At 40.4% G+C, this 23212-nt stretch overlaps 3 protein-coding genes across 5 annotated transcripts in view; 2 read left to right on the plus strand and 1 right to left on the minus strand.

Annotated features, from left to right (window-relative positions):
* Window positions 1-8144, plus strand: part of LOC102224827 (mediator of RNA polymerase II transcription subunit 13-like) — a 29371-nt gene extending 21227 nt beyond the window's left edge. For both annotated transcript variants that reach the window (XM_023351078.1, XM_023351077.1), the window contains exons 20-30: window positions 10-385; window positions 1153-1369; window positions 2311-2502; window positions 2591-2814; window positions 2913-3055; window positions 4762-4920; window positions 5021-5203; window positions 5310-5449; window positions 6081-6245; window positions 6932-7032; window positions 7128-8144. In XM_023351078.1, the coding sequence (XP_023206846.1) occupies window positions 10-385; window positions 1153-1369; window positions 2311-2502; window positions 2591-2814; window positions 2913-3055; window positions 4762-4920; window positions 5021-5203; window positions 5310-5449; window positions 6081-6245; window positions 6932-7032; window positions 7128-7260 (2033 nt within the window). In that variant the 3' untranslated portion in view covers window positions 7261-8144. The remainder of the gene's footprint in view (window positions 1-9; window positions 386-1152; window positions 1370-2310; window positions 2503-2590; window positions 2815-2912; window positions 3056-4761; window positions 4921-5020; window positions 5204-5309; window positions 5450-6080; window positions 6246-6931; window positions 7033-7127) is intronic.
* A 1094-nt stretch (window positions 8145-9238) lies between these two features.
* On the plus strand, window positions 9239-16735 carry LOC111612073. 2 transcript variants are annotated; one of them, XM_023352062.1, is made up of 7 exons: window positions 9239-10064; window positions 10908-11473; window positions 13681-13819; window positions 13938-14024; window positions 14982-15053; window positions 15244-15364; window positions 15441-16735. In XM_023352062.1, the coding sequence occupies exons 3-7, from the start codon at window positions 13745-13747 to the stop codon at window positions 15998-16000; spliced, it is 915 nt and encodes a 304-aa protein (XP_023207830.1). In that variant the 5' UTR covers window positions 9239-10064; window positions 10908-11473; window positions 13681-13744; the 3' UTR covers window positions 16001-16735. The 2 variants fall into 2 exon arrangements, with proteins under 2 accessions (XP_023207830.1, XP_023207829.1); XM_023352061.1 differs by lacking the exons at window positions 9239-10064; window positions 10908-11473 and having other exon boundaries at window positions 13605-13819.
* Window positions 15065-22867, minus strand: LOC102230720 (histone H4 transcription factor-like). Its single transcript, XM_005800901.2, has 10 exons — window positions 22780-22867; window positions 22280-22459; window positions 20766-20992; window positions 20570-20678; window positions 20334-20486; window positions 20163-20237; window positions 19046-19166; window positions 18535-18673; window positions 18320-18444; window positions 15065-17661 (listed from the first exon to the last, which is right to left on the minus strand). Exons 2-10 carry the CDS (start codon window positions 22428-22430, stop codon window positions 17238-17240), a joined length of 1524 nt encoding a protein of 507 aa, XP_005800958.1. The 5' UTR covers window positions 22431-22459; window positions 22780-22867; the 3' UTR covers window positions 15065-17237.
* Between the last annotated feature and the right edge of the window lie 345 nt (window positions 22868-23212).

Consider the following 23212-nt stretch of genomic DNA (forward strand, 5'->3'; position numbering starts at 1 on the left):
TTTTCCCAGCTCCAGACTTGTCTGAGCTGCCGTTGGACAGCTCCCTCTTGTCCCAGCGTAATCCCACCAACCCCGCCCCGCAGACCTCCACCTCTTCCAGCGCCTCCTCAGGACTCCAGAGCACCAACACTACCAGCACCAACTCTTCCCAGCCTGCACAGGTCAACAGCACCCCTCCCCCCTCCTCGTCGTCGTCTTCATCATCGGGCTCTCAAACTAACGGAGCGATGGCCTCGGGCAAGCCGGGTTCCTACATGCCGTTTGGGACGGGCGGCCTGCAGGGCAGCACTACTCAGAACGGACCGCAGACAAACTCGCAAAGCGCTGGCGGTCTCGGTGACGGCGCATCCAGCCAGCCTCAGGTCTCCGCGGAGACGCAGGAGAGGTACGTGGGCGCTCGAATTTCACGGCTAATTGAGCTCTAGGTTTCTCTAAAGCCGATTTTTATCTGGTTCCTATTAGGGCTGCAACAAACCGTTGTTTTAGTTGACGATTCATCGAATGGGGGAAAAAATGGCACATCCTGTATTTTTATTTTTTCCTTTATGGAGTAATAACTAGATAGCAAAAGGTGCATAATAGGAAATGGGTTTTTTTTAAATAATTTTTCTTTTACAGAATTTTAACTAAATGAAGCTAAACTACACCATTTGAGGAGTTTTTGGTAGAACATGATGACAAAAGTTTTTTTTTTTATCTTAAATGTAAAATATATGTATTGTACAGTTTTGACTTGATTATTGCTCTGAGGGTATTCCTCAGTCACCTTTTTATTTATTTATTTTTTGTTATGTTGTGGTTGAATCTGTATTCTCCATTTAATGATTAATCGATTAATAAATTAGTTGACAATTATTTCAATAATTGATTGATCATAATTAATCCAATTTAATGCTTTCAGCTGAGTTCTGAATCTCAAAATTTGTAAAGAACACTTCACACAGGAAATGGAAGATATTTTACATATCCAAAGGAAAAAAAAAAAAAAAACTACAACGAAAAACAATCATTTATTGTAATTTATCATGGGATTAATTGCTTATTGCAACAGGTTTACTTACCGACTTAATGTTTTTGAAATGTTTAAATTATTTATTTATTTATTTTTTGACATTTTGTTCAAGTATCGTTTTTGTTTTTCTGTCCATGCAGCACAATGGAGAGGGACAAAGTGGGCAAGCCGACAGACGGAGAGTCCCACGCCGTCTCGTACCCGCCTGCCATCGTGGTCTACATCGTCGACCCCTTCAGCTACGAGAACGCGGACAAAGAGGTCCACTCCAGCACTTACACTGTGGGCCTGCTGCGCTGCTTCATGGAGATGCTCCCCTTCCTGCCGGCTCACATCAGAAACGCCGTCTCCGTGCAGGTACGGCGCTTTTCCTGTGCAGCCGTCGGAGCGGGTGGGGGGAGGGGGGGGGGGGGGTAATTAGCGGTGGCTAATTGAGGTGGTGCTTCCACTTGTTAAACGGTGACACAAAGTTGCATCAACATGCCAGGAGGGGATTCTAACCCACAAGAGATATGACTGTATGAGCTAATGGTTTCAGTGTTGGTGCAACAGTATTAACAAGTAAAGTAAATAGATTTGCATTTAGTGCTAATATTTCTCATGTCAGTAATTTTTTTTTTTAATTATTATTATTCAGAGGTTTGTAATGTAAATAAGCAGAAGTTATAAATGGGGGTAAGGGTTGATTATTAGAGCTTGTTTTGATTCGCTGGTTGACTCGTAAATTCATGGGAAACTTTAGCACAGATAGTTTAAACATTTGGCAAAACGGGACTGAAAGTTTTCATGTTCAAGTTTTCATTTGAGTGCCAAAGACATGGAATTATGATGTGGGAAAAAAATGTTTGGAAACCAAGACTGAAATATTGTAGTCAAATTTAATGGGCTTGTAAAATTATAAATGACTAAAATATTCAGTTACAAGATTTTTGGCAGTAAATCTGCCAAAGGTTGTTTGGCAACATATTGACTCAAAAAGTGCTTTTTTTTTTTTTTTTTTATAGTCTTCTCTGTGATGTGACGGTACAGGAAACCTTATAGATGTAAACTTTAACAAAATCATCTTCTACTGGATAGATTGAGTGTCAGATCTCCAGTACGTAATTACAGTTCTCTGCTGAATGAATCTCAGTTTTCGAGAAGTTGAAGGCCATCGGTTTTTCATCAATGATTAACTCAAGTGTAATTTATGCAACATAAATCTTTTGATTGAGTTTAAAGATTGGAATGTCTCTCATCCAGTTTACAGTTCCTAAGATGTGTGTTTTGTTTGTTTTTTTTCTCCCAATTCCTTTCAGATTGTTCCCTGCCAGTACCTGCTGCAGCCGGTGCACAGCGGCGACCGCCACATCTACAGCCAGCACCTCAAGTCGTTGGCCTTCTCCGTGTACACCCAGTGTCGCCGGCCGCTGCCGAACTCCACCAACTTCAAGGCCTTGACGGGCTTCGGGCCCGGCCTCGCTCTTGACATGGCCCTCAAGAACCCGGAGGTGACTGATCTAATGGCTCCGCGTGAGACTTCTGTTGTTGATTTTAGAAACTAAGAAAGCTTTTTTTTTTTCTTATCTCTCTACGCAGCGACCGGAGTGTCTCCGTCTGTACACGCCGTCCTTCATTTTGGCCCCGGTGAAAGACAAGCAGACTGAACTCGGGGAGACGTTTGGTGAGGCGTCGCAGAAGTACAACGTGCTTTTTGTGGGCTACTGCCTGTCCCACGACCAGCGCTGGCTGCTGGCGTCCTGCACCGACCAGCACGGCGAACTGCTGGAGTCCTGCATCATCAGTATTGATGTTCCCAACAGGTGGGCGTGTGTGTGTGTGTGTGTGTGCGCCTTCTGCAAACACTAAATGTACATCTCGGCGCAGCAGTCGATGCTGACGGCTTGTTGTCTCACCGCAGGGCTCGCAGGAAAAAGAGCTCTGCCAGACGAGTGGGCCTGCAGAAGCTGTGGGAGTGGTGTGTCGGCCTGGTCCAGGTGACATCACTACCGTGGAGGGTGGTGATTGGACGGCTTGGCAGGATGGGCCACGGCGAGCTGAGAGGTACGCTGTTCTCTGAAAAGACAAACCTAAGATCTAATGCGTTTTGATATGGATGCACCAATGTGAAAGTTTGGGCCGATATCAATATTATCTGTTAATCTAACTTATATCATTTGCATGATTTATTTATTTTTTCTCTCTTTCTATCAAAACTGTATGACATAAGTCTTATATTTTGGTGCTTTAATCTCAACTGGTCCCTTTGTTTTTGTTTTTTGAAGGACAATTTTGTTTAGAGACACGTCATAATTAATTTTATTTGTTATTTTTATGTTTAGAATGTCTTGAAGTTCCAATGTTAAATGTTCATTAGAATTTAAAGTGTACTGACCTCTGAGAATGAGCTCCACCACTATTATGTCATCACTAGTATATCACTTTAAAGTGGTGTCAAAGACAACAATATTATCGTTTATCCCAACAACTTGTGGGACAATTTATCGCGTCGTGTATCCTTACTTTTTACCCTCTTAATTGTTTTTTTTAAAAGATATTTAATAATGGTTGGTTATTTTTGTTGTTTTTTAAAATTTTTTATTCAACTAGTCTCTAGTTCCTCAGCGTTGCCTTCCTCTGGAGTAAAAATGGCCGTCTCTCAGAGTTCTGTCCTGGCCCATATTGATTCTGTATTTATATAAATAGCTTTAGAAGAGATATTTGCAACTTTTTGTTTTTATGCAGATGGTGGTGTCGTGTCTTGCACAGCACATCCATTCCTGGTCCCATTAAACATTTAGGTGGAGAACAAGTACAGCTTTAGCTGCTACTTGTTCTAAATCCTGACTGAACAAAATGTTCTGAAACACCTCAAAGACTGAAAGATCAGGATGTACGGAAAAAAGACCAAGAAGTAAACAAATAGTCGATACCCCAGTTGAAATATGTAGTTGTTTTAATCGTCTTCTAGGGAGCAGATAATTTAATTTGTAACTTGAGGAAACTCATTGTAAAGCTCCTTGTTGCGTATTTAATGCCTCATTTGGTGCCTCAGCTCCTCGTTTACTGCTGTGAGTTTATATATAAAGTCATGTTTGTTATTATTCCTTCCCATTCGACTCGTCTTTTAACAAGGAAACTTTTAATGTGCCATCTTCAATCCATGAATACTTTGCGATTTTATATCTCCAGTGTAGGAACTGAATGGGGGGGAAAAAGACGGAATTTAATTTTTCTTCTTCAAACTCATGGAATAAATTTGTAACTGAGCTTCAGATTCAAGATCTTGTTACTCAAAATTAGTCATTGTGCGTTTTAAATTGATGAGGTCTACCTCATCTGTGCTGAATCAATTATTTATGTTGCTGCTCCTTTTACAAGTCTCTTATAAAAAGAGATCTTTGAGCTCAATAAGACAAACTCAGTTTAGTAAAAGTTATAAATAAAACATGTTTATCTCAACGGGGCTCATAATTATAAACATGTCCAGATTTACCAACGTAAATTCTCTTTTATTTATAACTTTTCCACAAGGGGTTTCATTAGAGTGTATTTGACAAAGTCATGGTTAGAAATTAATAATTAAAAATCAACTACCAGTATGTATAAAGGGGCATTATTAGCTAACGTCAATACAAAACAACAAACTTGCGGGCTAGAACCAAACAACATGACAGTTGGGTTTCTTATACACAAGTGACTTAGAAAGTAAGTTAAAGTTTAGTGATTTACTTTGGTCCCATATTTATTTCTCTCTGTTTATGGTTCAGACTGGAGCATTCTGCTGAGTCGGACAAACCTGCAGTCTCTCAGCAAGCGTCTGAAGGAGACGTGTAGGATGTGCGGCATCTCCGCTGCCGACACGCCCAGCATCCTGAGCGCCTGTCTGGTCGCCATGGAGCCTCAGGGGTCCTTTGTGATCATGCCAGGTGAGACGATGAGGCTTAAACTTACCTCAGTGCGATTTAAAAAAAAAAAGTGCTTCCGTTACTTTGTTTTTAAACGGATATAAATCCGCCGGCGTTTCAGACTCCGTGTCGACCGGCTCGGTGTTCGGTCGCAGCACCACCCTCAACATGCAGACGTCCCAGCTGAGCACGCCGCAGGACACGTCCTGCACGCACATCCTGGTGTTCCCCACGTCGGCCATGGTGCAGGTCAACACCAACACCACGGAGCCCATCGACATCAGCTTCAACCACATCAACCCCGGTAGGCCTCCGCCCTCAAAGAGCCGTCGGCGTCCCATCAGATCGTCTCTCCGTTGCCATGAGTCAAACCGTTTTTCTCTTCTTTTTTTTTTTTCCCCCGCTGGCAGACGGATCCGAGGGGATGGGAATCTTTGACCTGTTTGGCAGCGACATGGATCCAGAGCTCATCAACATCCTGCCCAACTCCCCGACGACCTCGCCCGGCCACTCTCCGGGACACCACTACCACCACGGAGAAGCGGGCAAGGTCGGTCCAAACGAAGAGTCTGAAATGAATGTCGTTTTTCATTTGGGCCCTTTTACGAAAAGACCGGGTCAACAAGTCTGAACTCATGAGTATTTTCCCCCCCCATCCACAAGAGCTCGACATCTACATACATACTCTCGCCATCTCTGGGAAGTGGTTGAGATCGGAAATTCAGTTTTCCTACTATTGTGCGTAGGACTAACTTAAGATTGTTCCAGAAGCTACATAACGATATACAGAGAAGGAGTTCTCAAAAATCAAATTTACTCAATGAGCTCAAAATGTACTCAAGAGCAGCGCTATGTCAGCATATTGTCTTTCCTGTGTTTGTTTAATAGGTATTTAGACCTGACATTACTGATTAGCTACAAAAAGTGAGTCTTTCTTTTTTTCCAAATTGAAGTGGTGGATGTTATCACTTCACACTGGGGAAAAAAAACGTGATTCAGTCCATTTTAAAAGCCTAAAATGACTCATTTCAATAGTTACTTTAATGTGGTGTCGTTTTGTGTTTTTGTTTTTTTGAAGTAGAAAACTAGCAGTATCTAGTAGCTGCCTCTGTGTTGATCCTGATGGTTCAATAAAACTCTGAGCACAGTGCGAGTCGATGTGTTGGTGTTTGTGCCGTCAGGGCCAGGGTGCGGATCGGATGGAGTCCCACGAGGAGGCTCTCAGCATCCTGCAGCAGCCCATGGCTCTGGGTTACTTCATCTCCACGGCGAAGGCGGGGCCGCTGCCCGACTGGTTCTGGTCCACCTGTCCCGAAGCCCAGAATCAGTGTCCACTCTTCCTCAAGGTACTTTGCTTACTTTAGTCTTTTCAGTACAAATTAGGACTGCAGCTAGCGGTTATTTTAGAAATCGATTGTTCTGTCGATTATTTTGACAATTAATTGTATTTTTAAAACTTTTATTTATTTAACCTTTTTTTTTTTTTCACACAATATTCAAAATGCGTTAAAAGATGCAATTAAGCAAATCAATTGCGTACTTGAATAAAAATGTTCTGTATTGCCTTCAATGCGATAACAGTGTTCCTTTAATGAACGTTTGATCATTTGTAGTAAAGGAGCTAAAAAAATAAAAAAAAAATACTGTCTAGTAATGGACAGCAAAAGGTGCTAGGAAGACTTTATTTTATTTTATTTTTAAAGATTTTGAACTAGGCGAAGCTAAAAATGCCACTCGAGGATTTCTGGGTAGAAAATGTTTTTATCATAAATGCAAAATATATATATTTGTAAAATTTTGGCTTAATTACTGCTCTGTGTTTCAGCAAATGGCCTTTTTTATTCTGTTTGCTTAAGGATTAATCGATTACTAATTTAGTTAACGACTATTTCAATAATTGATTAATCATGATTAATGGATTACTCTAAATACATAGGGTTCTTTAAACATAAGTCCAGGTGACGGGACCTTTAGTCCTTTTGACTATTGGAAGACACGAATGAGTCAGTCTGTACTTGCACCGTTTTCCCAGGCATCTCTGCACCTGCACGTGTCTGCTGTCCAATCAGACGAGTTCCTGCACAGTAAACACTCCCACCCTCTGGACTCTAACCACACCTCCGACGTGCTCAGGTAGGAAACCAAACCGTCCACTCTAAAGAGGAACGATGAGATCTGTCGCTCCTCAATATTTATATATTTTTTTTCTCTTTTTTTTTTTTTTTTAGATTTGTCCTGGAGCAGTACAACGCCCTCTCCTGGCTGACGTGCAACCCCGCCACCCAGGACCGACGCTCGTGTCTGCCCGTTCACTTCGTGGTGCTCACACAGATCTACAACTTCATCATGAACATGCTCTGAAAGTCTTAACGAGATCAAACTGCTGATCCCAGGAATCACGAAGACAAACTCTGGATTTTTTTTTATTTTTATTTTTTGTCCTTTGCGCACGTCACACTCCCGTCAGGAGCGAACGTGGCAAAGGCGCTCTCTTCTTCTTCCTCCTCCTCCTGCCCTCCGCCCCTTCTCCCAGTGTACGTCTTTCTTCACACACCGACCTGGAAAAGTCCCGCCCCCAATCAATCAAATGCCAAGAATCCATTTTTAGCATTTTGGATGATCGAGGGAAATTTCGTAAAGGAGGAAAAAAAATTAAAAAAAAATACATCTTCTTTTTAATGACAGTAGATTGCAATCTAAGAAAACTTATCTTAATAAAATGCCTGCATATATTATTTATTGTAAGTTTTTAAATGTGGAATTTTTAATGCTTAATATCTTTTATATATTCCAAATCCTAGAGGGTGTGTACATCTCGCTGTAAAGGAATTGGTTTAAGAAGTGTAATTTTTTTCTCAATTGGAGGACAGAGAGAGAGAGAGAGAGAGAGACACCTGTTACAGTGAATTTGCTGTAGATTGCTGTTAGAATCTTATTTTTTCAAAAGGGGGGATACATCCCTTTTTATTGCCATGCTGTAAAAATGAAGTTAAAAACTGGCCTGGGCATTTTTCTTTTTTTTTCCCCCACCCAGTGAGTGGATGAGACTTTTCTATCCGTCTGTCTGTCTGTCTCTCTCTCGCACAGTAACTCGATGAGCTCTGAAGAGGAATTAAAGGTACATTGTCAGATTATATATTTTATATAACAGATTTAGGTAATTGTGTGTGTATATGTGTACATATACCTGTGTGCCGCTACTGATGGTGCAGCTTCTGTTTTAGGAATAAAGTGCGTCTACCTTACTGCGTGTTGGTGACTTTTGACACTCGGCATTTTCACTTTCACTGAGAAACGCAGGATGTTGGGACTAAAATGAGTCGGCCTATAAAACCTTGCAAAAAAAAAATATTCTGACTGGACCTTCATTTAGCCTGAAACTTTTTCACATTTTGTCACATTGTCGACATATTTTATCGGTGTCTTATAGGACGTAACGCAGTAAAGTGGAACTGAAATGCAAATTGGGAGTAAAAATTTTTACGTCTTTTTTTTTTTTACTAATCAAAAGATGTGGAAATGAGGCTCAGTTCCACCCAGAATTTTTTTTATTTTGTTTTTGGTGATGAAATATCGACCCCACAGTGAAACATCGCGGTAGCAACATTATCATCAGGGATGCTTATTTACAGCAGAGAGACGGGGAAGATGGAAAGAGGTTGCAAAATATTTAGACCTAAACTGTCAGGGCCACAACTGATTGATTTTAGGGACACACTTTTCAGACTAATATTTGTTCAAATAAAAATTACACCCAAAATTAGTTTTGCCGATGGCAGATTTTGATTTTCATTTAATCAAAAAGATTCGGCAGCCACTTCTCACAAAATACACATTTCAATTTGGATTTGTTTTTATCAGAAAAGTAGGAAGATGAAATTATTTGCATCCTTCACTTAAATGAACAATTATGCTAACTGCTAATTTTATATTCTTCCAGTGACTTTGAGTCATCCTTGATGATGTTCCCACCTGAGGGTGTCGGGTTGGAAGTTTTCTTTACCATAACCCTAATTCCTAACTCCATGAGATTAAAGAGACATGCTGGCTGGATTACTGGAAATAGTTTATTACTATTATTATTTCCTGTCAGAAGAGCCATATTGGAGGACTAAATGATTCATTTTAAACGTAATGCACACAACAAATACAAACGTGTGTAGGCTTCCCACTTCTACTTTGAAATCATCGCTAACGGGAAAAAAAAATAACATAATTCAGGAAAATCACTGGATGCCCCAAATTTACATTTCTATGTTGACTGTTGTATTGTTAAAAACAAAAAAAAGGAAAATTATGAACTTGGTCATATTTTTAAGAGCAAACTATCTAAATATTTTCACTTTTTAGGTATTGATGGCAGAATCGATTGTATTATACGCCAAGAAGAAAACACACGAGAGGCTGACTTTGAAGCTCATTTACTTATTTGTTTTTTTCCCCAGAAGCCGCTGAGGCCGGTCCAATGAGCCCTGGCACCCGGTGGAGACGTGGCTTATCGCGGGTGGAGTTCTGTTCTCCGGGCGAGCAGCGTGGCAGCCCTAACCCTGCCCACACTAACAGGATTGAGGCGGTTGTGAGAATGGAATTAGCTAATCAAGGAGAACATGTCATCCCAAAGCCTCATCCAATCACCATCTTATGTTCCTCATGTTCCTCTTAATGGGATCCGGTTGAAGGGTGGCCCACGTCGTCTGAATGCCGCGTACGGGACAACCAGCCCTGAGGCGGGCCGCACATTTCGTGGAAACGCAGTGGCGCAGAAAGTGGGTATGCAGTGTATGCAACGCATAGGGGGCGCTGCATTAGAGGGGGCGCAAAAACGACGTGGGGGATTTTTTTTTCTAGTCAGCATTTTATGTATTTAACAGCTGCTTGTGTATGAAATGATCAATAACAGAGGAACAGCACTGATTAGGCGCCCCTCCATCCTGCCAGCCGCTCTCCCCTCCCATACAGGTAGCTTGGGCAGCGGCCCTTCAGAACGCGCTGAGGCCGTTTTTTTTCCTTTTAAATTTGAGTTGTAGGAATGCACTCGACTACAGGGAGCTAAAGATGAGCAGCAGATAAACCTCCGGGGCACAAAACAGAAAACAGAAGAGGGGGAAGGATAAAGATGTTGGAGAGACAAAGAAAAGCTTTTCAAAGTGGTTGAAAGACAGAAGGTAAGTAATGTCAGTGTATCAACAAGAGAGTTGTAAATATTCAGGTTAGCTATTTATTATTATTATTATTATTATTATTATTGATTCTTTAATTAAAAATGAGTTGTACAAGTTTATGTCGCGGGGGAAGGGGAAGGGGGCGAATGACATGTTCGCATACACCTCAGAAAGTATGTAGTTACGCCGCTGTGGAAACGGGACGTTTAAACGAGAAACCCCAAAGTTTGACTGTTGACTGTGTGACAGACTGTTTCCGCTCCCAGTAACAGTCGGGAGCGGTATTCCTACTTTCCTAGTCAACGTAGGAAACAGAGCTTCTTTCCTACTTTGATTAATGGCGGCCCGCCTGTAAAGCTTAACGGTGACCTCACATGATACCGTTTGGCTCAGACGCCTTCTGTTCTTAAAAAAACACAAAAATAATAAACATCGTACTCTTGTGATGAAAATGGGGCCTTATTAGCCAACTAAATCAATTTCGTTTTACAAAAAAAAAAAAACATTTTGCCAAAACTGATATTTTATGTCAAAAAAGGTGGTGATTTTTTTTCTCCTTTTTTCTTTTTCATTTTTCTTTTTGTCAAATAATAAAAATTGGGACTGTGATGCTATTTTTGTTGGCTTTCAATAACTTCTGTTAAATGCCTGGTCCTTTAATCAATTCAAATTCTCATATTCTATCTTTAAAAAAAAAAAAACAGACAAAAAATTGAGTTATAGTGCTAAGCGCTTGGCCTTCACAAGATATCGGCATTTAAAAAAAAAACCCAAAACTTTCCAAACTTGCTACAGGATAGATAGTATTGTTATTAATTTTGGTTTTGCATTGCTGTTACCTTTCAGCAAGAAGAAGAAAAACCACCTTTAAGAAGAGAATCGAGATCCTTCCGAGGAAAATTCTCAACCGTAATAATCAGAGCAAAAAATATCAATGTTTCTGAAAATCATATCACCAAGCAAGATTAAAATTATGTTTGTTATGCCATTTAAAATCTTCAAACGTGTCATAACAAGTGGGAAACAATGGGCCTAGAGCTAAATGTAAGTGTATTCCATTCTCGTCTCAAATTTCTGCGTCTCCTCTTACTCCTGGCTGCCACAGTAAGCCGTCTTCCCCCTAAACTCAATCAGAAAGGTTTACAGGGCTGATTAGATTAGCATAAGCAGCTGGGAGTAGTTAATGGTCTTTGCTGGTGTTGATAAGTAACACTGACTAATTGGCCCGGGCCAGCCGCAGAGAGCCGACACCGGCTCACAGGAACAGACTGAGACAAACAGAACTGGATCGGCGCCGTGTGTGAGCTGCTGAGGCTCGGATGCGATGAAGAGAGAGCTTCTGGATGCTCCTGGCCGAGACGTGGACTTTAACTGAGGGACGGGATTTGATGATACTTTAGCTCCCTGCTCAGGTAGGACTGAGATTTATGGCAGAAATATGTTTGTTTTCTAGATTTTCTGTCTGACTTTATCACTAAATTCAACAGACCAGACAAGGTGGATGGAGGTTTTGCAAGGCAAAAATGCAAAATTGTATGCTCGTTTACTTAATTGCTTATTTAGGTTCTTGGTCTTGAAATAAGACAAAAAAAATAACTTAAAACTGAACTTTTTGGCAAGACAAATAAGCTTGTTTTCAGTCTGTATTCCTTGAACACACAGTGGTTCCACTGACGGATATTTTCACTTATTCAAAATCATGAAACCTTGAATTCTTTCCATTGCTGATCCTTGTGACGGCAGGGATGAAAACATTCGATGTGGAATCTTGATTTAATCTTGTCACGATTTTTTTTTAAAAAAGAAGGAAAAAAACAGGTCAGGCTTTTAGATTAATTTGTTGATAGGAGCAGTGCTTCGTCTCTGCTTCTTTATAGAAAAGTTTTCTTTCATTTTTCATCTGGAGTCAGACAAAATAATTTGCAAGGATTGAAAAACTTGAACTTAAAAGCAAAGCTGTTTACTGTCGAGCAGTAAATGCGTCATGGGAGACGATCTTAAATGTTTTTTCCAAACTATTCACTTAAAAACCAAATAAAATATCAGCAGTGATCTTTCCTGCATTTATTAAAGATTCACTTGCAGATGCTTTTGTTCATCAACCTTTCCACGATCAGTAATTGGGTTTTTTTTTCTGAATGGAAAACTAAATCATAACAGTAGAAATCTTGCAAGTCGGTACATTTGTCAAAAACAGATTACGGAAACTGTTTTCTGACATTTCTGTGTTTTCTGTTATTATTTTGCCCATTTATCTTTCCGCTCATTCGCAGCAGTTCTTTTTTTTTTTTTAAATATCTACATGCTCCCTCTAGCTCAGATTGCAACAGACGAGATTAATTATGCAGTCAATACGCAGCTCTACGTTACGATGTCACCAGGCGACATCGCTGAGTGGATGCTTGGAACAAATCAATGCATTGATGTGTCATTAGTTTCTTCAGATAAACTGAAACAAAACTCAAGTTATTATCTATGGGCATGAAGAGGAACGATCTAGAGTCAACGCACAGCTAGGATACCTGGAAACAAGAGATCGGGTGGGAAATCTGGGAGAAGTGATGGACTCTGACCTGAACCTTCAGAGCCACATGAAGACAATTGCAAAATCAGTCTTCTATCACCTGAGGAACATATCCAGGCTTAGGGGACTAATGTCCCAGTAAGAGAAACTAGAATCTAGAGAAAGTCCTCCATGCATTTATCTTTACTTGCACTGATAACTGCAACAGCATCCTCACAGGTCAGCATAAAAAAAAAAAAAACTGCAGCTGCAGTCGATCCAGAATGCTGCTGCTCACGTTCTCACTAAAACCAGGAAGCCAGAGCACATCACTCCAGTTCTACAGTCCCTACACCGGTTCTCTGGAGCTCAGAGAATAGACTTTAAAATGTTTCTTTATTAGTTTATACCTGACTAAAAGGCTTAGCACCACAATACATTAAAGATCTGCTGTTGTTGTATCAACCTTCCAGACCTCTTGGCTCTTCTGGTTCTGATCTCTGCTTCCCCAGAACCAGAACCAAACATGGAGAAGCTGCATTCAGCTTCTGTTTGCCACAAATCTGGGACAAATATTTGCTAAACCGAGTCACCCCGACAGACGGCGTTGGTATTCCAAACTAATTGCTAATCAGGTGTCCTTGGAGTGGATACATTTTAAACTTAATAAATGGATTAACTCTGATTAGCAGAACAGGATTACCATTTGTAATGCAATCTTCTGTAACGAGATACTGTGTTGTTTGTCAGGCGAAAAGTGGCTCCCGCCCACATAAGTGACTGGATATAAAGCTGATTTGTAGAAGGTATAATATTCTGATAATCGTTTTGTCTGTATCTCAAATTTACACCCGAGTGAAGTCGGCCCCCCCACCTTCGTCAAATCAGACAAAATTGGTGTCAAACGTTTGTGCAGCAAAATTTTTTGTTTGTGCTACTATCATTTTAAAGATATAAAGAAATGTTTCTAGAGGTCATCAAAGGTCAACCAGCCCCCCCTTCCCACACACCTTCTTCAAATCAGACGAAATCAGATTAACTCGACTCCGTTTGTGCAGCAAAAATTTTCGTTTGTGCTGCTATCATTCTTAAGATATTAAGACAAATGTTCTCTAGGGGTCATCAGAGGTCAACCACTGTGGGGTGCAACTTCACTCAGGTCAAATTTACTGGTCTCAACATGAATCGGCACGCCTTCGCGCCCTTCCCAGCCAGACCCCCGGCCTACCCTCTGATGGGATACCAGGACAGAAATGTAAGGAGATTAAAAATTTTTTTCTTCTGTTTTTTTAAACTGGACGTCATATTTGACGGTCCTGTCGGTGTTTCGACCCAACTGTCACTGAAACTAGTCATCTTTTCCATCTTTCCAGTTCGACCTGCAGCCTCCTGGACGAACACAGAGGCCGTACTTTGACAGAGCCTTTCACCAAGCAGCGCAGAAGTCCTCCAGATCCGCAGTGAGTTGAAGAAACTGGGATCAAAACTAATCTGTCAATACGCTACATATATTTTTGACACATTCAAAATGGATGCCACATATGCACGCGTTGTACCTTTCGATACATTTTCAAGAACCACAGAACTGATCTTTTCACGTCTTTTTTTCTTTTTCGTCAATAGCAAAGTCAACAATTTTTAAACTTTGCTGTATTTTATTGGGATTTTTATGTTTAAGAGCAACACAAAATGCAGTATAATTAAGAATTTGAAGGAGAATTATGCATAGTTTTATTTTTTTACAACATACTATTTCAAAATGCTGTGTGTTCAGTCTACTTCACATTAATACACCTGGCGGGGAGCGAACCAAATCAGACCTTTTCTGGAGAATATTAGAAACAGGCGGCTCAGAGATGGAGTAATAGACATTTAAGGCAGGGCTGCGTTATAAAACTACAGTTCAAATGTTTGAACATCTCACAGAGAGGACTTTTCAATCCATCATGCAAAAAAATGGAATAAGTAAGCTACAGTTGCTGACCTAGGAAAGATGGCCGTCCACCTCGCGTGGCGTCCCAGGTAATCAAAACCTTAATCGAAGAAGAAGAACTCTAGCGAAATGAGTCAGGGTTTACAACTTCTGTACAACATTCAAAATTTTTTATGTGGCACATTGAACTGTAGTAAACAAGATAAAACTTGTTTACAGTCTCTCTCCCGAATGTGACCCAACTCTGAAAGAAACTCGGAGCAAAACCTGGTTCTGACTCAAATCGGCTGAACACGTCTCGTCTTTTCAGATTTTTACTGGCAGAACATTTTTAAAACGTATTAATGATATGAACACTTTTGCGAGGCAGACAAAAGTCCATATTAAGAGCTAAACATTAGGGTTAAATTGGTTAAAAGAAAGAAATATATATTTGATTTAAAACTAGCATAGCAGTTAGCTCATTTATTTTCCCCCCCCCCAGACAAGAAGAAGCAGCAGCAGTTGTCTACATGTCTATATTGCATGGAGGATTTATTACCACAAACAACTCAAGGTATCTAACTTTATGTATTTTTCGATGTAAAAAAAAAACACAAATAAATTTCAACACAGTGCTGATGAACTGGTAAAATCACAGCTGAATTACAAATTATTTTGAAAATGCTGCAATGATTTATTTATTAATTTTTTGTGCTTGTATGGCAAAAAAAAGCAAAAAAAAAATTTTTATGATGGATTCACAGAAAATGCATCAGAAATCCCAAGGTCTTCCTCAGGAGACGGTGATGAAATTTCCAATCACAAACCTGCTAGACTTGGAGCAGCCTGAACAACCCCAGCCCTCCTGCAGACGCCCATATTTAGGCGAGTATAATCCTGAAATGCTCACTGCGACTGAAATTGAAGTTTTTAAAACGTGCTCTTTCCCGTCTGCTTTTAGATTCTGCATTTAGAAGCACAGCAGGAAGAGAAAAAGCAATAAATGCCGGCCATAACCCGAGCGATCAACCGGAACCTCACCCATCTACACCTGCTTTCCGCCCCAATGAGAAAGCGGATCTGGAGAGACCCAAGGGCTGCCAAACCAACCCGACGAGTGACTCCCTCGACAGGAAGTGGCACCTGGAGGGCTGCAGCTCCGACGGCGTGAAGAGGCTAAAGCAGGAAGACAAGCGGCCTGACCCATCTTTATTCACTGCACCTTGTACAGACCCTTCCACAAGCAGGATGCAGGCTCAGCCACCGAGCATCAGCAGGCTGTGCGCGTCCTGTTGCTGCACCTGCGTCTCTTACCCGGGTGCAGAGCTGCATCCCTACCAAACTGCATCATGGGAGCAAGCATGGAGCCACAGAGTGGATGTCCATCTGAGGCAGAAAGTCTTCAAAGAGTATTTCTGTGAGCGGTTTCCGCCTACGTTGGCACCTCATGTTTACTCTCCTCTGGACTCTGTTTACCTTCCAGACCAGAACACGCTCCCGTCGTTTCTGTCCCTGCTGTAGAGCATAACTCTCATTCTGGCTTTTTTTCTTCTGGACTTCTAAAAACCAGAGAGCTGATCGTTTCTACAACAGAGAATGCTTGTAGTCCTTAATCTGCTCTAAATGTTTTGATGACAAATGTCATTCCTCTAAAAACCAGGTTTCTACAAGAGAGCCAAAAACAGACTTTTAAAAAAAAAAAATAGTCTCAGAAATTTTCTAGAAAAAGTTGGAAATTTGCTACAAAACAAACTTGGAGTTTCAAAAATTGAGAACTTTCAACCATTGAAATTTCCAAGTTTTGTCTAGAAAATTTCTAGAATTTTTTTTTAAGATCTACAATGGCCTTACTATGACATGGTAGTTTCTTATTCAGTTTTAATTTGCTTTAAAATATCACTCTTAAGTTGTAAAGACACCCATGTACAGCTGGCTAAGAACACAAATATTAACCAGGAATTCTCATGCATTGCATTTCTTGGGTTCTTTGTTTGTTTTGTTTTGATTTTTTTATTTGATGGAGTATGATTTTAATACAGATATTCTGTTTGGGTTTTTTTTTTTAAAGCCCAACCACTCAGCTCACAAATCCCTCCTAGCATAAGGCAAGTTTCTCCGAGCAAATATCAAAATGAAACCCTCAGACAAAACCACTTTAAAAGACTAAATTAATTTTGCTACTTAACTGTAGCAAAATGTAAAGAAATTGGAAATGGCTTAAAACGTTTACACAGTTCAATAAATAAGTTCTCATCACAAATGAATGGCCTCCTCAAGAAAAATTGAGTGTATTGAATTCATGTTTTTTTAGTTGGAATCCAATTCTCACCTTACAAAAAGTACCCAATAGTTAACATATTTCAGTGCAACAGAGCAAAAAATAATAATAAAAAATGTTTATGCTTCTATAAATATACCATATTTGACCATGATATGAAAAATAAAATCTTTAGATGAGCAAATATCTAAAGAATACATTGACACAGGTGCTTAACTATAGCAGTGCATTTTCTGGTTTTGTTCATAGAAGCGCAGCCTGAAGTCTGGACAATAATCTGGACAATGACATCCCCGACAATAAACGTAGTTTTAAAATGGAATGGGTCACTTTAGGGACAAAGCGCACAGGGCAGAAAGTTTCTACTAAAAATAAAACTGTCAGCTTTCTGCTGTCAGCTCCGAGGCTAAAAAACCCCCAAAAACAATTTTTTAAAAAAGCGGCGCTACATAACAGTCTCAGCTGGACATTTCCGAGCAACTAAACCACGTCCATCCCGAGACCCCTCGCGACTTCCGTCAGAGCCTGGACGGCACCGGACGTACCGCAGCCGTCCTGCGATATTCCTCCGGGGTCGTCGTCGATGTGAGGAATGGTCGTCATCATGCAGTAGACGGGGGAGTCTGCTCCTCTGGGGCTGTGCTGGGACGACGCTTCCTCCCCTCCGGAGAGGTCTGAGGAACACGAGGAGGAGGAGCTGGAGGAGGGCGAGGAGGAACCGGTGGGGGAGCTGCGGCCGCTCTCCGGGGCGACGGCGGCTTTCTTCTTCGAGCTGTTGGCTCTCTGACTTTGCCGAAGGTTGTGCGGCTTTTCGGCCATGTTCTTCATTATCTCCTTCGTCACCTCGACAGTCTCAAAGCGCACCATGTTTACTTTTAGGAAGCCGTCGACGTCCTTCCTGTATCTGTGTGCAAACCATGTTATTGATTAGCCTAAATGTACTGCGGCAGCTTTTAAGCATTAAAGCTGCAGTAGGTGACTTTTATAATATATATTTTTTCTACATATTTGCTAAAATTATCACTATATTGTGAGACAGGATCTGTGAAAAAAGAACAGGCTGTTCTACAGGTGGCCCTATGACTATCTGCAGAGTTACAGTCAGAAACAACCAATCAGAGCCAGGAGGAGGGTCTTAGCACTGTCAATCATGCTAGTGTAAACTGCTCACACCGTCCACCATGCTCTCTGCTAGGCTAGCTTGTTCTTTTGTTTTTCCGCAAATTTTCTTTCACATTATACTGTAACAAGTGACAGTTTTAACAAAAATAATAAAAAGTTTATAAAAGCTACATACAGCAGCTTTAACAAATTTAACATTTGCAGTCTGAGCTGCTTTTCAAAGCTTGTCCCAAGTTCAAACCTTTTGATTTTTTTTTTTCACATTACAAACAGTTTATCAGGATTTTATCTGACAGAGCAGAGCAAAAATAATGCACAAAATTTTAGGTTGAAAGCACCAGAAAAAAAATCACATGTACAAACATTCCTTATAATTGAAAACAGCCATGGCAGAATCATGCAGTGGGCATGATTAAAGGCACATTCGGCTAAATGTTTACCTGAAGCGTGAATGCCCAGAGGGCCACTTCAGCTCGTGCTTCTTTCGGAGGTGAAGCGTGAGCGTGTAACACCAGGAGAAGACCTTGTCGCAGATGTGACACTTATATTTCGACATCCCGCCAGCCTGTTGGCCAAAAGTCAATCATCTTAATAAAATATCTTAAAAACTTGTCATTGTGTCAGCGGGTCCACAGCTTATGCACGGTTGACGGACCTCATGAACTCTCTTGAAGTGGTGGTTCACGGTTTGCAGCGTGTAGCAGGAATAATCGCAACCCTCCACTGTGCAGTGATACACGGTACCTTCATTGTGAACATCTGTGTGCTTCTGGAGATCACGTTGGTTTTTAAACCTGTCATAAAAAAGAAAAGAAAACTTAACACAGCTTTAAAATGAGCCCGAATTGGTTCAGAAACCGACCTTTTACAGCAACAAATGTCTGTGAAACATTATAAAACAGGCATGTTGGGACAAAATGCCTTCGTTATGCCTCTTTTTTTGACTTACTTTCTGTAAAAAAAAAAACACAAACACAAAACTTACTGTCATTATATTGGCCAATAAATAATTGTCCTTGACTACAATGTTGTTTTTATGACTGTTTTGAGTAAAAAGCAAAACTGACTAACATGAAATGCCCTGCTACATCTTCACCACTACAAGAAAAAGAAAAAAAAGAAATCTTCCCACCGTAGAACGACGAGGATCAGTTTTGGACGTCTACCTTTTGTCGCAGAAGTCGCAGGGAAACGGTCGCTCGTCACAGTGGCGGAAGCGGATGTGGATCTTCAGAGCTGCTAACGTGGTGCAGGTCATATCGCAAAACGGACACTTGACCTGATTCACTGCGAACCAAACAGACCCACAGTTTTTACAAACAACGCCCAGCAGGACTATTTACGGCATGCTAACACGTTTAGCGCTTCTATTCTGTCACGTGGGGCAAAATCATCCACTCAAAACTGGGCCACACAGGTTTTAAAACTAAAATCACCAAAAATGTTGTGATTTATTTCGTTTTTCCACCTACTCAACGATACACTAAGCATAAACAATTTTTTTTTTTTTTTTTTTTTAGAAGTAGGATCATAGAATCAAAACTTTGTCATGGAGAATTATTTTGGGCCCAACTGAAGAAAATCATTTCAATTCTTCTCAGTAATAAAAACAAGATCTAGATCAGTCTTCACTTGAAAACACTTGCTGTATTTAGTCTTATTTTAATACAGAAGATTTGGGTGCACTGAGGTGTACTTTAAGAGCATAAGTTAATGAGAAGATGAGGTCCTTGTTACCATGACAATACAAGAAAACCAGAAAGCTTGGAGAACATGATCACTTCGTATTTCATCTACCAGTTTTCTCAAGAGACTTTGATTTAAAAGTCATAGTTTTGCTAATAAAGGTGCAGCAATAAATGTGAAAACATGGTTACCGTAAATGCAGTCACTGTGTGCAGCTTAATGATACAAATAATTCTTCATTATGTGACTGGTGTCACATAAAAAGCATATTACATACAGGAATGTTTTTCACGAGAAATATTTGTTTTTGTGGGACTATGATTGCTGTGTCGCACCCAGACAGTTGCCTAAAAAAGAAGTAATAAATAGTTATTTTAGTCCCCTTTTATTATTATCACAATGCTACTACAAATACTGTGGTAAAGATTTTTTTTTAATTCTCTACAGATTTATCTTTAAATCTATATCACCCATCTCTATTTTGCTCTAAATTTAAACACCTATTTAGGCAAAAACATTTCAAGTATGATTCGTCTCATAAACACAGACAGCAGAAAATAACTTGTATTTGGTAATAAACTGACGGCTGCTTTTTACCGTGCTGACGAATGTGATCCCTCAGAAGCCTCTCACTGGGAAAAGCTTTGCCACAATGTTCACACACAAGGGATTCTGATTCAATTAGAGTTAAAAAAATTACATTAGCAAATACATAGCATCCCTAAAAACATTTCAATACTCCAAAAAAAACAAACAGTGTGTCCCCACCTATGGGCTCCGCCTGCCTCTGGAGGTGGTCGAACAGCTTGGTGTTGCTGGAGAACATGCTGCCGCAGGTGGGACAGGCCACCAGTCGCTCCTGAGTGTGGCTCCGCATGTGCTCCCTCAGACGGTACCTTATCTTGAAGAAGGCGTCGCACCCTGGGACGGAACGAAGAAGGGGCCGTTAGCGCGTTGACGCGGCAACATGGCAACCGACGAGGACTCCTCCCCTCCCGTCCTACCTGCCCAGCTGCAGAAGAGCGCCTGCTGCTGGGAAAGAGACTGCTGCTCGGCACTTTCTACGTGGTTGTCCACGTGGCGGTAGAACCACTCGGGATTGTTAAAAGTGCTCTGCAAATAGGTTTTTTTAAAAAGCACTCTTTATAATAATCAATAATAGTTAAACAAGCAGCGACTTCCACGGACAAAAGCACCCACGTCGCAATGCTCCCACTGGCACACGTATCCCTCGGAGCCCTCTGGCACCAGGTTGTGGCTGTGCGAGCCCTGGTTGCAGCCGGGGAGGTCGGGGCGGGACGTCAGCAGCTGTGAGCCGATGAACTTGAGTTTTCCGTGGTAGTTGTGGAAGTAGGCATGAACCTCCAGCTCTGTGGGGCTGCCCATGGAGAGGAACTCACATCCGCTCCACAGACAAGCAAACTCGTCTGAAGTGAAACAGAGAGCAGCAATTAAAAAGGCGGCATCAGCACATTTTGTATGTTAAGTTTCCCCCTTAAATATCATACTAATTAAAAGATACTAAGGTGTTATGCATTTTTAACGCCTGTTGTAAATGATCTCAGAAATATTTTCTTATTTTTGATTTTTACATATTAAGATTTTTTTTAAACACCAGCCAGAATAATTTTCTGTTTGTATTAAAAAGTTATATTTCACCACAGAAAAGCTTGTTTAACCTTAATAAAATGCCCATAAGCATGTACAGTACAGACCAAAAGTTTGGACACACCTTTTAATTCAATGAGTTTCTTTATTTTCATGACTATGGACATTGTAGATTCACACTGAAGGCATCAAAACTATGAATAACACATGTGGAAATATGCACTAAACAAAAAAGTGTAAAACAACTGAAAATAGCCCTTATATTGTAGCTTCTTCAAAGTAGCAACCTTTTGCTGTGATTACTGCTTTGCACACACTCTGCATTTTCTTGATGAGCTTCAAGAGGTCGTCACCTGAAATGGTTTTCACTTCATAGGTCAACCTGTCAGGTTAATAAGTGGGATTTCTTGCCTTATAAATAGTCATGAAAATAAAGAAAACCCATTGAATTAGAAGGTGTGTCCAAACTTTTGGTCTGTACTGTACATAGGGTTTTTATTTTATTTTTTTTGAATATACAGAATTTCCCTCAGAGTAAGTAAAGTATTTATCCATCTATCTAATTTATCGTCCAGCAAAACTTGTTATCGTGACCGGGTTACCGATACGCAAAATTTAAGTACGTTTTGTGGGAACAAAATGAAAGGAGGTTACAGACAAAAAGGCCACAAGTGTGTAAAAAGAAATGGAGTATTGCCACAGGATAAACTGACTCATAAACAACCCAGATTCCCAAGGAACAGCTCTCCAAATAGCTTGCATATTTTTGCAAGATGTGTTGCTTTTTTGTTAAAAAAAAAAATAATGTACAGTTGGAACAAACTAATTCAGCAACGTTCTCCTTTTGGAAATTCATTAAAAAATAATAATAAATAATATTTACAAGCGAGATTCAACATGTTCTTAATGTTTTATGAGTGTTTATAATATACAAGCTTAATTTTTTCAATCGAAATACTAAAATAATGTCCCTTTTTGATGATATTTTAATTTATTTAGATGCAATAATCTCCCGAATCCCAACGACCCGTTTTAAGGCAACTTCAACGCGAAGTCCTTTCCTCTAACGTAGAGGTTTCTAGCATGTAGTTTCCTGCAAAACGCACCCAGCTCCTCCAGGGCGTCCTTGTCGCCCAGATAATCCCTCAGGTGCAGGGACATGTGGTCGCTCAGCTCCTCCATGCTGTGGCCCTTGAAGCTGCAGGAGTCCCACTCACAGTCCACCTCGAAGCTCTCCAGCCTCTTCGTCGTCATCATGATAAGCGATCAGTGCTCCTCCGACGCAGCTAAAAATAAACAAACAATCCCACTTTTATTATTATTATTTTTTATTTTAACAACAAAAATCTTCGCTACGAAATCAATCTAACAGGAAATTAGTTGCTGTCTGAACCAATTATTAGTTACGTTTACTCGAAATTTGGCTAACAGTCTCATAACCGTTGCTGAAGTTGGAATAAGTTACCACATTTGTGGGTTTGTTTGTTTTTTTTTTTTAATAAAAAGACGGCAGACATTTTTAATACAGTTTCAGTCGTGTTATGAATACAGCGATAAAAACGCGGGGTCTCCTTATAGTTTTACATAAATCTTCAGCAGCTCTTACTTCTCGGTCACTCCTTCTCCTTCCCTCCTTGCAGCTCGTCTGCTTTGTTTATTTCCTGTTTCGGCACGAAAACGGAAGTGGCTCTTCTTCGTCGCACCCGAGAGTTGAGTCAGGAGCATACCGCCACCTACTTTCCTCCCTTATTAAATGTCACGCAGTGACATGGCGCTTCTTCAAGTGGAGAACTCAGGCCCCGTTTCCGTAGTTTTGACCCTTTTTTGATGTCAGGGTAAAATGCTTTTTGCCAGTTCCTCCCACATGAAGCTAAATACGCTTTAGAACTTGTTTAGGTACAGTATGTATTATCTATATCAGTTTTCACCTACTTTTAAAGGTTGTATAATATTTAAACATAAAAAAAATATTTAATATTTAAAACCTAAGAACATAAAAACAATACTAGAATAATGTTTGCAAGAGTTCCACCACACCT

The sequence above is a fragment of the Xiphophorus maculatus genome, chromosome 18 (assembly GCF_002775205.1).
Source record: "Xiphophorus maculatus strain JP 163 A chromosome 18, X_maculatus-5.0-male, whole genome shotgun sequence".
NCBI classification, from domain to species: Eukaryota; Metazoa; Chordata; class Actinopteri; order Cyprinodontiformes; family Poeciliidae; genus Xiphophorus; species Xiphophorus maculatus.